Here is a 15,714-nt window from a genome sequence, read left to right on the forward strand (position 1 = left end):
GCCGACTCACCCTGCTGATCTTGGGACTTGCCAGCCTCCATAATTGTGAGCCAATTCCTTGTAACAAATCTCTCTCCCTTTCTCCCTCTCTCTTTCTATACACTAAATATCCTCTTGGTTCTGTTTCTGTGGAGATCCCTGATTAATACTTAGGGCAAGGAAAAGCTCAAGCTGAATCTAAAGTTTCCCCCATGAGTGACTGGAAGAAGAGTGGTATGATTAACAGAAATCTGGATGCAAGGAGGTGGAGCACGTTTTGAGAAAGAAATGATGAGTCTGGCTTTGGTCATGCCAAATGGGACAGTGAGATAGTCAACTGGATAAATCCTGCAAGCAGGAAAAATGCATGAACAGATGGGGTAAAGTAAAGCATGTGAACATCACATCCTATATGTTTAAATTGGTCTCACCCAAATGCCTCAAATAAATCTTTGATAGCCCTCTACCAAATGTAAATCTAGAGTAGTAGGGGCAGTCTATCCTTCTTCAGAATGATTTCATTCTTGGTTTCCATACTATTTTTAACAGTCCAATATAAAACAGACTATACATGGAAGAGCATAAAGTATTTATTAGACTGGAGCAGAAACAAGAAATTAACTTCATTCTTAACTGGTATGAAAATGGTAATAATTAAAAACAAAAAGCTAGGAAGTACCTGTAAGTCAACGACTGAACCGCACTCAGGAGCAGATGGACCCTTGGCATTGTATATATATGTGCATTTTTCCAGGGGACCATTCAAAGCTTTGTCAGATTCACAAAGGTTCTGTGACCCAAGACGTAATTAAATGTGAAACAGCTTTTCTCACTTTGTTCCTTTAAATGTGGCCATATGAATGGCAAGAGTTCACCTAATCTCAGAACAGGAGCAACATAGTAGTAGAGTATTAAAAACAAACACCTTCTCCTCCCAAATTGGGCGTATATAAAATCTCCATATACTGGGCATAGATTTTGACCTATCTCAAGTCTATTTCCAGTTATCTATCCTAAATGAAGAGCTAGATAAGTGAAAAAATATATATCATTCACAAGTATGTTTGCCAGGGCATTGTTTAAAGTGACACACACCTACAGGTCTAACAACGGGGGGGGGGGGGGTTAGCAAAATGAATGAGCTTAGTGCACTCGGTGGAACCCAATGTGTCCACTTAAAAATGATGATGCATGCATATTTTCACTGACTTGAAAACTGGTAATTTTAATTAGGAAATCACAACATCATACATGATTAGTAGGATTCCATTTAATGAAAAAACATACCTTCATATGTTATCTATCTGCAGAAGTAACATTCTGGAAGGATATACATGAATACAATAGTGTTTCAGGAAAGAATTACGAATAATTTTTCTTCCTCTCCTCACATATTTTTACAGTAACTCTAGATTATCCATGTAATAAAAAATGCAATACTTCCCTTTAACCAACCTTCCCAATGGCAACATACCCACTGATCATTCATCAACATCGTATCTGTCTGCAGCTCCTACCCTCTCTCCTTGTCAGGAAAACAGGAAAACACTGCTTCTTGAGAGCCCTCCATCCTTTCAATGCCTCCATGTGCAAGTATGAATCACAAACGCCATCCGGCATCTCGTACTCAGAGGGCTTCTTCCAGTTTGCAGTTGACACCTCTTACCGAGAAAGACACCAGTGTCACACAAAAATGAACAATGGGTGGGGTGGAGGAGACAATGAATGCTAACAGAGAGCCAAGACTTATTTTATAATCAGGAATAATTCTGCAAGTTTAAGCTTTCCACAGCCGTAATATAGCAATCAATAGTAGTTGTTATCATTTTGCTGATGCTTGTTAACCGACCGTATAAACATTTTGGGAGCCCAGGAAGGAGGGCAAGGGGAGGGGCAGGGAAGGGAAAAAAAAAACATTTTAAGAGTCCAAAGTGATGACAAAGCAACCTCTTTCTGTGGTGAAAACTCTGCCGGAGCAAAATGCGGGGATTTTATGCCATTGTCACGGTAGGTGATGAGATTTCCACCCGCCCCTCCCACGCTTTTATCAAACATGGCAGATTTATATAGGATATTTAAATTGTTTATTATTATTATTTTTAGGTTGATGGGATAAGGAAACAGCTATGAATCAGGGGAAACTGACTCAGAGGTAATCAGTTTCTAGAAGAGAGCACTGTAAATCAGCGCTCCATTGGAACAGAGTCCATAAACCTCACTCTAACACCCACATAGCCATGTGGGGATGGCAACAGGACCGCTATCTGTTTGTAACTCCAGGTCATGGACTTCAGTAAAAGCACTGTGAGCTAACCGGCTGCATTAGGAACTCTAGACCATGTCCAAAAGGGACTCCGGAGATGCACTAACTATGTGATTACAGTCCTGCCTGGAAGCCAAAGGTTGGCAACGGATCTAAAAGGTAACAAGTGAAAACATGTGCTATAGACCCATGCATTCTAACAGGCTGGGAAAGCATGCAGAAACACGGGCTGCCATGGCATGGAAGAGCACACGGTCTGAAGAGCAGCAATTTTCAGAAAGCCCAGAAAAGAAAAAGCTGGGGAAAAGAGCATTTCCAAACGCTCTGAGTGAGAGAGAGCCCAAGAACAACGACCACAGGTCCAGGAACACCCCCATTCCTCTGGCTTCTGTGCTAGATTCACACAGCTGCCCAGATCATGTTTTGCAGAAAGCCCCTCTCCCCAAGCACTGGCCATCTCAGGATTCTGATATTCTGACCTGGAGGGTGGAAAGTTCCGCTCAGCACGGAGGGACCGTGCTAAGGGACTGCACCTGGCCTAACGCACCTCCTCCATCTCCCAGATACACAGACCTAAAACATCCACTGAAATCAGGATGCCTGGCTGGCTCAGGTGGAAGAGCGAGCAACTCTTGGTCTTCAGGTCGTGAATTTGAGCCCCCCATGTAGAGATCACAACAAAATGAAACAGAACTTACAAAAAATCCACTGAAATCATTCTCATGCTCAGGAAGTCCGAATACTGACGTTCCTATTAATTTTAAGGGGATTTGTTAAAGAACTTGGGGGATTAAAAGTACTCATTCAAAGTTCACAAACTGGTCAGTTATTCGTGGCTTTTTAAAAACAGGTTTTTGATGACTTCCAGAAATAATAACTCTACCCCTTCTCCATCTCCCCAGATTATACCAATGAAATGATATGGTATTATTTCAATAACCTACAGGGCTAGCACCTGATTAGTGTTTCACTCCTTAAATGTAAGAAGATAAGAACAATACCTCCCTGAGTGATGTGGAGCCAAGTTTCACAGCAGCTTCTTTACGGTCAATAAATCCATTTTCTAATTACATACAAAGACATGTTTGTCTTTGACCCTGATTACATTAAAAATACCATAAGTGTCATTGCTTTAATGTGCATTACAGAAACATGACTCCCTAAGTGAATCTGATTCATTAATACATCTCTTTAACTACTAATGATTTTTGCAGACATGTAATAAAATATTTTATGGCTGTTTTCAACCATCTGTCCTTCTTTCTCAGTATGAATTTGCCAGAGATGTAGTGAAATTTCCTGTGCTTTGTGCCATTACGTGTTCGTTGATACCAACACACCAATGAGACACAGTCACACGGTCACACATGCTGTACATGGAGCTATGCTCTGGGCACTGCTCGAGGAACTGGAAGCTTCTGTTTGCAAGATTCCTTTAGGCTACTCCTTGAGCCGGGCGGGGATCTAACCTATTGCAAAGCAGCACATTCACATATGTACCCAAGATGTGCAGAGCTAACGAATCATGAGCTAATCAGTCCCAGAACAAGAACAACCAGATGCATTAAAGATGCCACACTTGAAAGAGTTAAATATGATAGTCAAAATTGCAATCCATTTTTTTTGGAAATTGACGATAACCTATATTAACATATTTGAAATGCCACTAATTATGTTATTATGCCACTAATTATGTTATTGAAGAGAGCACTTAACAAGTATGAGTGATCAAGAATACATCGTCTCATAGAATGTTAAGCTTTCTTCATTTACAAACTATTTACTGAGTGCCTATTATGAGCTAGACACCTCTGATGGTCAAGTGTTCTGAGCACAGACAGGGCTCAGGCTTAAGTATGTATGCAGAAGAGAAATTCACTTTACAAAGAAGCAGGTCTTAAAGTAATGAGCCAGCTTTCAAATGACAGTAACCTGCTTTGCGAGTTGCTTTCACCAGCGAGCTGTCCTAGGGATGAGGGGCAGGTTCCTGTGGCACCTCTTGCTGTGGAAAAAGGAGGCTTTGAAGGGATACTGGAAGCTACTGAAGGACCCAGGCCTTGGAGAAAAGGTCCTGGGGACCATTAACGTCACTTCTGGTCCCGAGCTCCAGGGTTCTGTGATGAGAGAACCGTGACCCAGTATGCAGACTGCAGAAAGCCACCTCCTCTTTCACCAGACGTGAGGTTTTCCATAGTGCATGCTCAGCAAAGATGTCCCGGCTGCTTCCGCTCCCCCACCCCACCCCATGTTAGGGTAAAGGAGGAATAAAGAGTTTCCCACAAGCAGCTGCCTGTGTTTAGATCTCACAATGCATTTTTTTTTTTTACAAAGAGCAGGGAATGTTCTAGAGAATATTGAAAAATCATTAAAATTTCACCTTCACCAAGAGAAAAACAACTAATTTCACCCTGCCAGGGCACCAGCCATTTTCCTAAGGATAGTGTCACCTTTAAAATCAATTACTGTGGTTAAAAGGAGGAATATATCTTTCTTTTCCCACTCGTGGCTTCACCCAGAGGTGATAATGAATAGAGCCCGAGGGACGTATATTGCACAGGGACGTTTTCACAAAGACTCAAGTTATAAAGAGGAAAATGAAGATCATTCACTGTGCTCATCCTGTTTGGTGTTACTATGACATTCTTCTCAGAGGGAGGGGGTTATTTATAAACTCAGCTAATGATTAGTTCAAGGAGGGCAGGAAGAAAAATAAAGCTTTAGCTTCAGATTTCTTAAATCTCTTGGTCTATTTTCTTCTACTTTTGTCTTTACACTTATAACTGGTAATTGTTAAGTCCCGAACACTAAATTGAGGTACATATATAAAAATATATGTTTTCCATCTATTTTAAACAGATACCATGCTCAGGATAAGTTTATTTTTTATTTTTTTAAAAGATTTTATTTATTTATTTGACAGAGAGAGACACAGCGAGAGAGGGAACACAAGCAGGGGGAGTAGAGAGAGAAGCAGGCTTCCTGCAGAGCAGGGAGCCCGATGTGGGGCCCGATCCCAGGACCCTGGCATCATGACCTGAGCCGAAGGCAGATGCTTAACGACTGAGCCACCCAGGCGCTCCATGGGTAAGTTTAAATTCTAACCAATATTGAGAAGAGTTGAGGATATGAAATATAAGTCAATCTTTCTTCGACTTCATACAGCTAGTCATTAAAGGTCTGCTCCTTAGCTAATCGGGCTTAGAGACATCACACACATAATTAATGCACTAAAATGTTGCCATTTCTGTGCTAATTGTAGATGGAGGAAGGATGCCTTTCACTTAGTGAGAACCTAGATTCTTGAAGAGAGGTTCTGCAAATATTACTTAAAATAAGCAGTATTAAAATGAGGGACACCTAGACCCCAGGGCGCAGATTTTTGTGAATAGATGTAAGTGTGCGATATTAAATATTGCTTTGCTTTATGAGTTTTGGACCTTTATAAGAGGGGTTCAGAGCCCATGCATAGATAAATACTATAAATCCAGATCACAGGAAGGTCCAGAGGTCAAAAACTGGTGGTCCTTGGGCTACGTGCAGCCAGCAAATGTGTTTGGCTGGCCCACAGCATGTTTTTAAAACAATGTGAGCCAATTCAAAAATCCAATTTCACAGTACAATGGAAAGATATGGAAATACAAAGACTTCATTCTTACCTTCATTTAGAATTAACAGCTGTCCCTTTAAAATGGATGAAAGCTTTCCAGTTTTCCTCCACTCGATTTTTTTATGTGTGCTTATTCAACCTTTTCTTCCTGCCTGACCTAGGGATTTAAGAGGTAATGGGATGGGGTGAAGCTCCTAGGCCCTTATTCTTGAACTGGATGGTGGGAGGGTAGGGGAGTAACAGCATATAACTCTAATGTAATATAATGTAAGAATTATAATTCTTCTGAGAATTCCAGGACAATGGGCTGTTGCAATATTAAGGAAAAAGGGGCCAGTGGTTGTTTTAAAACATGGCCACAAATTTTGTGACACTCCTAACCACTGAGAATTGGGGGGGCCTATATCCCCATCCCTTGAATCTGAACTAGGGACTGCTATGACCAATAGGATATGGCAGAAGTGATGCAATGTGTCTTTCAAGACTAGGTCATAAAAGCCATGCAGCTGTGTCTTATCCTCTAGAATACTCTCCCCTGGAGTTCTTGTAGACATTCAGCTCAACAGTCGTAGTGGGTCCCAGCCTAGGCACCAGACCTGTGTGAAGAAGCCTCCAGGATTCCAACTCCTAGCTGATCGAGTTATCCGCAGCAGTTTAGTGTTCCCAATTAAGGCTGACATGCATCAGAGACAAACATTCTCATTGTGTACCACCAGTTCTCTGTATTTATGAGTCCGTTTCTGTTTTGTTTTGTCTTTTAGAGTCCAAATATGAGTGAAATCATATGGTATTTGTCTTTCACTGTCTGACTTATTTCACTTAGCATAATGCTCTCCAGGTCCATCCACGTTATTGCAAATAGCAAGATTTCATTCTTTTTGATGGCTGAGTAGTATTCCATTGTATATATATATGACCTCTTCTTTATCCATTCATCTACCAGTGGATACTTACATTACTTCCATATCTTGGCTATTGTAAATAATGCTGCAATAAACACAGGGGTGCATATATCTTTCCAAATTAGTGTTTTACTTTCCCTTTGGGTAAATTGGAATTACTAGATCCAGATTTGTCTTTGAAAATGAAGTTTTCATCTTCGTCTTGAAATCAAGGATAATGTCAGCTGATTACCTATTTCACAGTCTTTCCAAGTTTGGGTGAATATGAATCTCAGATTTCCCAAAGTAAGAGAATATTATTTGATCTCCATTGGCATGGCGACAGAGGTATTACTTCCAAAACTTCCTGTATGTTTTCCCAAGCATCTCATCACTTAATTACACATAAGCATGGTTGTACTTAGGAATATGCTTCTTTGATGCTCTACGTGACACATTTCATTTTGTTTTGGGTTGTTGGCTCTTTGAAAATACCTCAAAAATCCCGTTTAAATGTCATAAATGTGTGTCAAACTTGAGAACGGCAATATGAAGGGGAAATATGGAAGCATGCTAATACAGCTGCATCATTAATAATTGAAGGAGGGGGGTGCCTGGGTGGCTCAGTTGTTAAGCGTCTGCCTTCGGCTCAGGTCATGATCCCAGAGTCCTGGGATCAAGCCCCGCATCGGGCTCCCTGCTCCGCGGGAAGCCTGCTTCTCCCTCTCCCACTGCCCTTGCTTGTGTTCCCTCTCTCGCTGTGTCTCTCTCTCTCAAATAAATAAACAAAATCTTTAAAAAAAAAAAAAAAATTGAAGGAGGACTACCAAGGTCTCCCATTTCGCTGTGTGTTTAAGGGAACTGTGCTCTTGACAGCTGCAACCATTGCTGAAATGTAAAATTTGGCACAAAAAAAATCACAGATGATTTTAGAAATTTCTCGACCCTATATTTCACTGCTAGTTAATGTATCTTCTTAAGGCTTTCCTTAAATGGCATAGTTGATGTATTCTTAAGGATCTCAGAAAGAAGTTTTCCTAGTAATGCAATGACAGTCAGGAATAATCACGTCCTTGCTTGGAATGAAATCTCCAGACCAGAAAACCCTGTTCTCCAGGATGATTTTGTTTTAAGCACCAACTGCTTCTTTAAGAGCTTAATTCAGTGATACACAAGCTCTCTGGTGCCAACACAATTATCATCCACGCGAAGGATGCTTGTTTAATTTACCTCTCAAGCCACACTCCCATGTTGTCTTGTTATGACATGTTGTTTCTGTCCTACTGCTCTGGCTTGAGGGATATTTTACTTAAATGTTTTCTTCAATCATTTTAGCTATGCTTATCAAATATATCCTTATGGTGCCAGGTTATTTCAATGCCTTATAAAAATATAAAATCCAACTAAAGTCATAAGATGCTCTAACTTAACGTTCTTTGAATAGTTTGAGGGGCTAAAGAACAAGTTATCCCATTACAGTGTCTGTTTTCTATTATTCTAAACAAGTCAGGCCAAATGCATTTACTATTTATTATTATTTATTGCAATCATTAGGAAATGAAGATAGTCTTCAAGAAACATACGAGACCTCACAGCTTTCTTAAGACTGTCGTTTTCAGAGATGATAATGGATTCCAGGGATGGTGTCTCTGTTCAAAACATTTCTGAAAGCCTCTCCTTGCCCTGGGCCCCTGCTATACCCATGAGTGCCACCACTTTTCACTGTATATTTAATTGTTTGAGAATGTCTGTCTTCCCCTAAGACTGTCAGCAGCTGAGCAGTAAGGACTGAAATGGTCTGTTCATCTTACATCCCTGTTGTCCCACAGAACACTTGGCAACATAGTAGGTATTTAATATTTATTGAATGAATAACTCATACATTCTTTTGAATAGTGTCTGTGTTGTCAAAGTTTCGTCCCTTGAGGGTAGATTTACCTTTCGGAAATAGTCAAAAGTGATTCAGAGTCAAGTCTGAAGAAAGAGGCCATGATACAACTCAATTTTCTTATGTGCACTGGAAACTAAAACTGATGGCAATTCTGAAAAGGACGTTTATTGAAGTAAACAGGCAGGCCCTCGAGGCAAATAATTTAAAAAGTCACACTTGGATGTAGAAATTCTCCTGCGTTTCTTAAGAATCATTGTTCAGGATTCTTAAGCATAACTTTAAAAAAAAAAAGCCTCTAAAAGTGAACTCCTTGTTTTCTGCAGACGTGTGTGTGTGTGTGTGTGTGTGTGTAAATGAAAAATACAAAAATCATTTGCATCCGTGTTTCTTAAACGGACATGTAAATATGAACAGATTTCATATTCTGGCAATCTGTGTTAGTGTAACAGGGACCAAAAATACACTTAGCCTTTCCGTCTTGGCCTGCTGTTCCATTTCCTTCCCATTTCTCTACATCTCAGCCTGAAGCAAGGCAGCAGTGCCGGCAGGAACTGGAAAGAGACAACCCTGTGTTTTCTCTGGCTCACACCTGTGGCGGTGACTGTGCACTGGTGTGAACATCTTCCCCTAATGCCTGTGCTGTGCAGAACTGTGGATAAATGCAAAAATGGGGATGGAGTGAAAAGACAACCCGGGTCAACTCAGGAATGAGTAATGTCAACATAAGGTTGGGAGTGAGATATGCTGCGGGTGAGCATCACTGTGAGCTGGAGGCAGACAGCCTTGGCCCTACACGATAGTGTTAACCTTGACTCAGGGCTGAAGCTCAGGCTCCCTCTACACCCACCATTCTTTACTCAATTGCTATAAATGCCAACTTTTAATCCAAATGGATGTTTTGCAAAGCTGATCTACCTAGAATTTCTTCTTAAAAAAAAAAAAAACCCAATGTATAACTTACATACAGTGAAGCATTTACATCATTAATGAATCAAACTATCTTTGTTATGGCTACAAGCAAGTAATTCCCTTCTCTGGCAACTTCTAAAAGGGAGAAATGAATACGTTCACTTTTAGCATTAATATTGATAATTCCGAGAAGAAGAAGAAAAACCTAAACAAATTTAATCCCCAACATCATTTTTAACACAGTCCAAAGAAGTTGGAAATCAGAAAAAAAAAGTTTGTTTTTTAAAAAAGGTTACATAGAAAAAAGATTTTATGTATTTCCTGCAAAATGATAGGCCGGAGAACTGACACTGAGCACCACAAAGCAAGCGGGTCCTGAAGGTGAACTTCACAGCCTACTCGGTCACCTCATCTGCCTCTGCCTCTTAACTGTCACGGTCACGGTCTTGGTCCACTAGGGCTGCTTTAACACCCCGAGGGTGGCTGGGTGGCTTCTAAAACAACAGACACTAACTTCTCATGGTTCTGGAGGCTGGGAGTCTGAGATGAGGTGTGAGCACGATCGGGTGCTAGTGAGGGCCCTTTCCCGGGTGGCAGACTGCTGATTTCTCCTGTGTCCTCACTTGGTGGAGAGTGGGAGGAAGCACACTCTATGGGGACTCCAATCAGGGCACTGATCCCATTCACAAGGGCTCCATCCTAATGACCTCATCTACTCCTAAGTACCTCCCAAAGACCCTGCCTTCTAATATCATCCCATTAGGGGGTAGGGTTTCCACATATGATTTTGGGGGGTATGCAATCATTCAGTCCCTACCCACACGGAGAACCGTTCTGTAACTACCATGAAGACGGCTGGTTGGTACTCCAGTCCAGTGTCTAACAGCACCAAAGCGGCTACAGATATGCTGATGTAGGCTCAGCTAATTCTACTTCAACCGTCGGCTGGAGCCACCTTTTCATCATTTTACTTTTTAGGGCTCTGCCAGGCTAATGCTTCCTGAACACCTGTATTCCTCCATCCTGCTTCATAGGCTCCTGCTGATGACGCTTACGTAATCCCCTCGAAAACACAGAGGCACCAGAACACCCTCAGTTAGGACATGTGTATACACGTAAAGACTTGTCCTTGTGTCTACATGGGCTCACTGCTTGAGAGCAGACCTGGCAGGTCATTCTCCCCTTCCTTACAACGCACACACACTTCCCAACACTTACTCCACACACCCCGAAACATGAGGTCAGTTATGAATGTATGAGACCTTACTAATCTCTGGGAGTCTCACTTACAGAAGAGTCGGTAATGGCTCGAGGAGGCTAACACTTCAACCAAGTGAAGATTTAGCTGAAATTTACACCAACAACTACTCATCCCTCATCTTTCCTTGGGAATGCTTAGTGAAACACACAATAACAACACATACTGTAGTCATCCAGGCAATGCGGCCAAGACTCTAGCAGAGGAGCAGACCAGTTACAGAGGGGACTGAATGTGAGCCCACTTCCCTGCCACAGAGGTTAAAATAAAGTGAGTTCTTCTCAAGGAAGAGGGCTTACTGGCAGTCCAGATTTGCTGTCTCAAAGCTGAGTAAAGCATGGTTTTGCACGTGTGCACATGCGCGTGTGTGTGCATGGTTATACACCCTTGTAAGATTAGAAAAGGATATATTTTCATCATTAAGGACATGCTCTTACTGACCTTCTCACTGAGAGATGCACACCTGAAAAAAAGGGGGAGCAAACACCCCTCAACAATTCCAAGTCAGGGTCCAAGCTGGGATTATTTACAGTTGTGGGAAAACATATAAAACATAGAATTTATCACTTAAAACACTTATTTAGAAAACTGTATTCATGCCTTTTTATAAAACTGTGGTTATTTATATGCAAAATTTATCATTTAAACCATTCTGAAGTGTACAGTTCTGTAGTTAAATACATTCTTACTGTTGTGCAACCATCACCATCGTCAACCTCTGTAACCTTTTCAACTTCCCAAACTGAAACTCTGAACCCATTAAACACTGACTCACCATTCCCCCGGCAACCATCACTCTACTTTTTTGTGTCTATGAATTTGGTTATACCAAATACCTCTGTAAGTGGAATCATATGAGATATGTCCTTTCCTGACTGGCTTATTTCACTGTATATATAGACCACATTTTGTTTATCCCTTTATCCATCAAAGGACATTTGGTTTGTTTCCACCTAATGGCTATTAGGGATCATGTTGCTGTGAACACGGGTTAAAGTATCTCTTTGAGACTCTTCCTTCCATTTCTCTGGGTATATACCCAGAAGTGGAATTGCTGGATCATATGAATACTCTATGATTTTTTTTTTTTTTTGAGGAATAGCCATTCAAGGTGAGTTTTGTATTATCTGCTCCATCATGCTTGTAATACACTTTTGGCTATGGCTTCTTACCATTAATTCCTTACTGTGCTTAATCACAAAAGATGTGACTATATCAGATGGAGTCTTATTATGCCAGTCACACAGGCTAATCAGTTTCCTTTACCTCTAGCCACACATCACAGTTTCTTAGGTAGAAAAAACCAAACTAAATCTCAATACAAAACCACAAATGGTGATTCAGCTAAGTAAGTAGATTTGTTTACTGGGCTAACCTGAGAATTCTAGCATCTTCCAGGAGATGGTCACTGATGAAATCTGAAGAGCCTATAATCCCTATAGAGCCTCTGGATTGTTCTAAAGTTTATATCTTCTGAAGTTCTATACCTTCTCTGGGGCTATCGTGTACACTGAGGCTGTCCTGACCCTCTTCCCAAATTTGTAGCTGTTATCCTTTCTCTGACAACTTCGATCCCTAGCTCAATTTTCCTGTCCACTCATTCCTTTGCCTGCATTCTTAGGTTTATCAGTATCTACGCTAATAGGGCTACCCTGCCCTATATCTATCATCCTCAAGTCCAGCGATGCTCCCTATCTCCCTAACGTCACCTACCCTTGGATATGGACCTCACTGACATAGCCAAGCCCCAGACCTTGACTCAATCTCCCATCCTTCTGCTTTTCTCAGTCTGTCACCCCGAACTTGCTCCTCCTCCTCAGTGTGGCCTCTAGTTGATTGGTCTCTCCCATTCTCATAGCCCACCTGCCCTTTCCAGCCCCACAGCTGTGCTGTCCAGCTGGGGCCTGGGGACCGGTCACTGCAGTGACGCTTGAGTGGGTGCCCTTGCTTCATCTGACTTCTACCGCTGCATTCTCCTTGCCAATACCAGCCTGGCAGATGGCACTAACCTCTCTATCTGCTCCAAATGTTGCAAAACCAGGCTGATTGATCTCACTGCTAAAGTTCGTGTTTGACTTTCCCTCTGTCACCTCAGTTGCACAATGATCTTTGTACACATTGTTAATGGCCTCCCTTAACTCTCTTTACATCTACTCTAGCAAGCCTCTTCACCTCTCCCTTTTCACGGTGATGCATCTCAATGCTACAACCTGAACTTTGTACAGGTCTGCTCTCTAATTTTTTGAAAGAGTTGAGAGCATGTAAGATGGATGAATTTTCATGCCAAGAAAAATAGAAGTATAAAAGAAACTGGATATGTTTGATGCCATATCACAAGTTTTTTATAGTCCCAAACACAAACCAGCTTGAAAGATGAATGACAAAGCAGGAAAAAGAAAATGTGTGCTTCAACTCTTCAACTGCTCCTTCTTTGCCTCAGATTTGTCTTACCTGTCTTTTTATCTATTCTGCTCTCTTTCTTTCCCTTCTCTAATGGTACTTGAGAATTCTTTAGGAAAACCACTTTCCCCTGGTTGCTCTGGGGCCTTGCTCCATTAATTTTTTTCTCTTTATTGTGTCTTCAATGATTTCTTTGCATTGGATCCTTTCTCTTAGTCTACAAACACAATAAAATCTTTGCACCCTGAAAAAACCAAAGCCCCCCTGAAATCCCAGATGGACCCATCTACCTACTCCCCCCACTTCTCAAACAGTTCTCAGTTCTCTCCGGCTCTTTGCTACCAACTTGCCCTGCTGATCCTGTTCTCTCCCATTAAGCGGCTCTCAGAAATAATATGGTGTCCCAACCGCCTCTTCGCAGACCGCTTCCTGATGAGCTCTCTCTAAGTAACGGACACGGCAAACATCATGCTTGGAAACTCTGTTTTGAATGCTCTTCTCTCTCTGGCTGCTCCCTCTCAGCAACACGGCCCAGTGTTGGGGTTTTGCCTCTTCTCGGATGACTTCCAAACTTAGGTCTCCTGCCCTATGTGGCCTCTGACCTCTAGGTCTGCATTTTCGCTGTTGGCTGGACATACCTAGATGGTATAATGCTGGCATGTCTGACTCAGTATGACTCCAGGAGAACATTTCCTTCCTTCCCATGGGTCCTCTGTTCCCTACTGCTCACAGCAGTCCCGTTCAACAAAGAAACAAATAAAGCACAGATGTACACAGGCACACAGAGTTGCACTGATTTAACAAATGAACTTTACCCATAAAAGGGCAGCTTGGATTGGTGCTCAGTGCCCCGACAGGAATCAGGTGGTATCTACTTCAGGTCCTGCAACCTCAAGTATTCTTTTTCCTTTGTTAATAAGACTGAGATAGGTATTAATCAATGTGACATTTCTGAAACCCGAGGATGTTGTGTAGAAATAACAGAGACTTGAACTAAACCAAGAGTGTTAATATTCTGGAATAGGTTTAGGAGTAAGTACAGTAACTGGTTTTGTAATGAGTACTTTAGTGTTGTTACAGCTACTCTTAAAGATGTTTGGAGAGTTTTGGGGCACCTGGGTGGCTCAGTCGGTTAAGTGTCTGACTCTTGATTTTTGGCTCAGGTCATGATCTCAGGGTCATGAGTTCAAGCCCCACACTGGGCTCCCTGCTAGGCATGGAGCCTACTTAAAAAAAAAAAAAAAAAAGTTTGGAGAGTTTAAAAGCAGCAGCTCTATTAGATTAGTAACTGTTTTTTAAATTGGTTAAGAAAATAAAATTTAGCTTTTAATCAATGCATAAATGTTTAGTGAAGATCCACTTTAAAGTTTCAATTATTGGATATATAAGATTAATAAACTGATCATTAAATTGAGAATAAACTTCCATGGCCATAAGCCCCCTGTATGTTAAAAGGCAATTGATACTTTAGAGGTATGTCATGCATGTCTCCTTTTGTCTTAAAAGTGGTTGAGAGCCATGGCTTTATCTAGGAGAGTCAGGTACTTAGAACCTACAAGCTTGGGCATGTGTATTTTAAAGAAGTGGTCTGAGATGTGACCCTGTTTAAGAATCACTGTTTAGATTCTTCCTTTAATCAGCATGGTAGATAGAGTACAGTAAGTAGTTAAATTACTAGTCAAATCACATTTTGCTTGATAGAGATGGACCTTCTATATTCTTTAGCTGAAATGCATCAGTTTTCAAAGAGGCCATAACCTAAAAGTGGGGGAATATGTTATGTTATGGAGAGATTTCTTATTATGAAAAGATTTAGTCTGCATGTGTGTGTTTTATTTTTATAATCTAGCGTTTGCCACATAAAGTTGTAGAAACTATAATGAAAGTGTAAATCTTTGATTTTAAGTGAGTACCTGGCACACACATATTATTTCATTACTAAAGGCTTTTCCTCCTCTCTGCCTTTCCCCCTCTGGCTTAGTTTCCACATAGAGAAATGTTAACCTACAGCCAGTGTGCACTTATTTAGAAAGGCATCTGGGAACAGGGTCTCTTGGTGGCTAATCCAGAGCTTATGGGCTAATGGTTACAGGAAAGAGAGAAAATAAAATATGCTGCTTTGTAATTTCTGCCTTCTCCTGTGATGTATAAATGAAAGGCTCCTTGTGCTTTCTATACCCGCACAGCATTCCTCATCTGCTGTTGGGGCAGTAATCTTAAATACTGAAATGTGGGATTTTGCAGCTTTGAGTGGCATGCATTGTTCCTTTTCAGCCTTAGTGAAAATATGTTATATAGTGTCTGGCATATAAGAAACAAATGAACAGTAGCTGCCATTATTATTATGACTATTATTACTTGTACTATTATCATCATTATTATATTTGGTACTATTATTTAGTGAAGCAAAGGTTTTCCATCCAAAAAGGATTAACATGTATTGAAAGAATAATCCTATGAGATCTCAATTGTTGAGAAATGTCCGGAGAATGAGCCTACTATTGAGTCAAATTCTGCTAAGCGTGT

The 15,714-nt window shown here is 41.1% G+C and overlaps 1 protein-coding gene across 8 annotated transcripts in view; it reads right to left on the reverse strand.

Annotated features, from left to right (window-relative positions):
* The window catches only part of LYRM4 (LYR motif containing 4), a 267,655-nt gene that overhangs the window by 170,194 nt on the left and 81,747 nt on the right, over positions 1-15,714 (reverse strand). Inside the window, exon 3 of one of the 8 annotated variants that reach the window (XM_078055648.1) lies at positions 1,234-1,640. The exons of the other annotated variants lie outside the window; for them this stretch is intronic. Coding sequence (XP_077911774.1) covers positions 1,554-1,640 — 87 coding nt within the window. The 3' untranslated portion in view covers positions 1,234-1,553. Of the gene's footprint in view, positions 1-1,233; positions 1,641-15,714 lie in introns of those variants that run through there. 8 annotated transcript variants of the gene reach the window in all.

This window comes from Halichoerus grypus, chromosome 9, assembly GCF_964656455.1.
Source record: "Halichoerus grypus chromosome 9, mHalGry1.hap1.1, whole genome shotgun sequence".
Lineage (NCBI taxonomy): Eukaryota > Metazoa > Chordata > Mammalia > Carnivora > Phocidae > Halichoerus > Halichoerus grypus.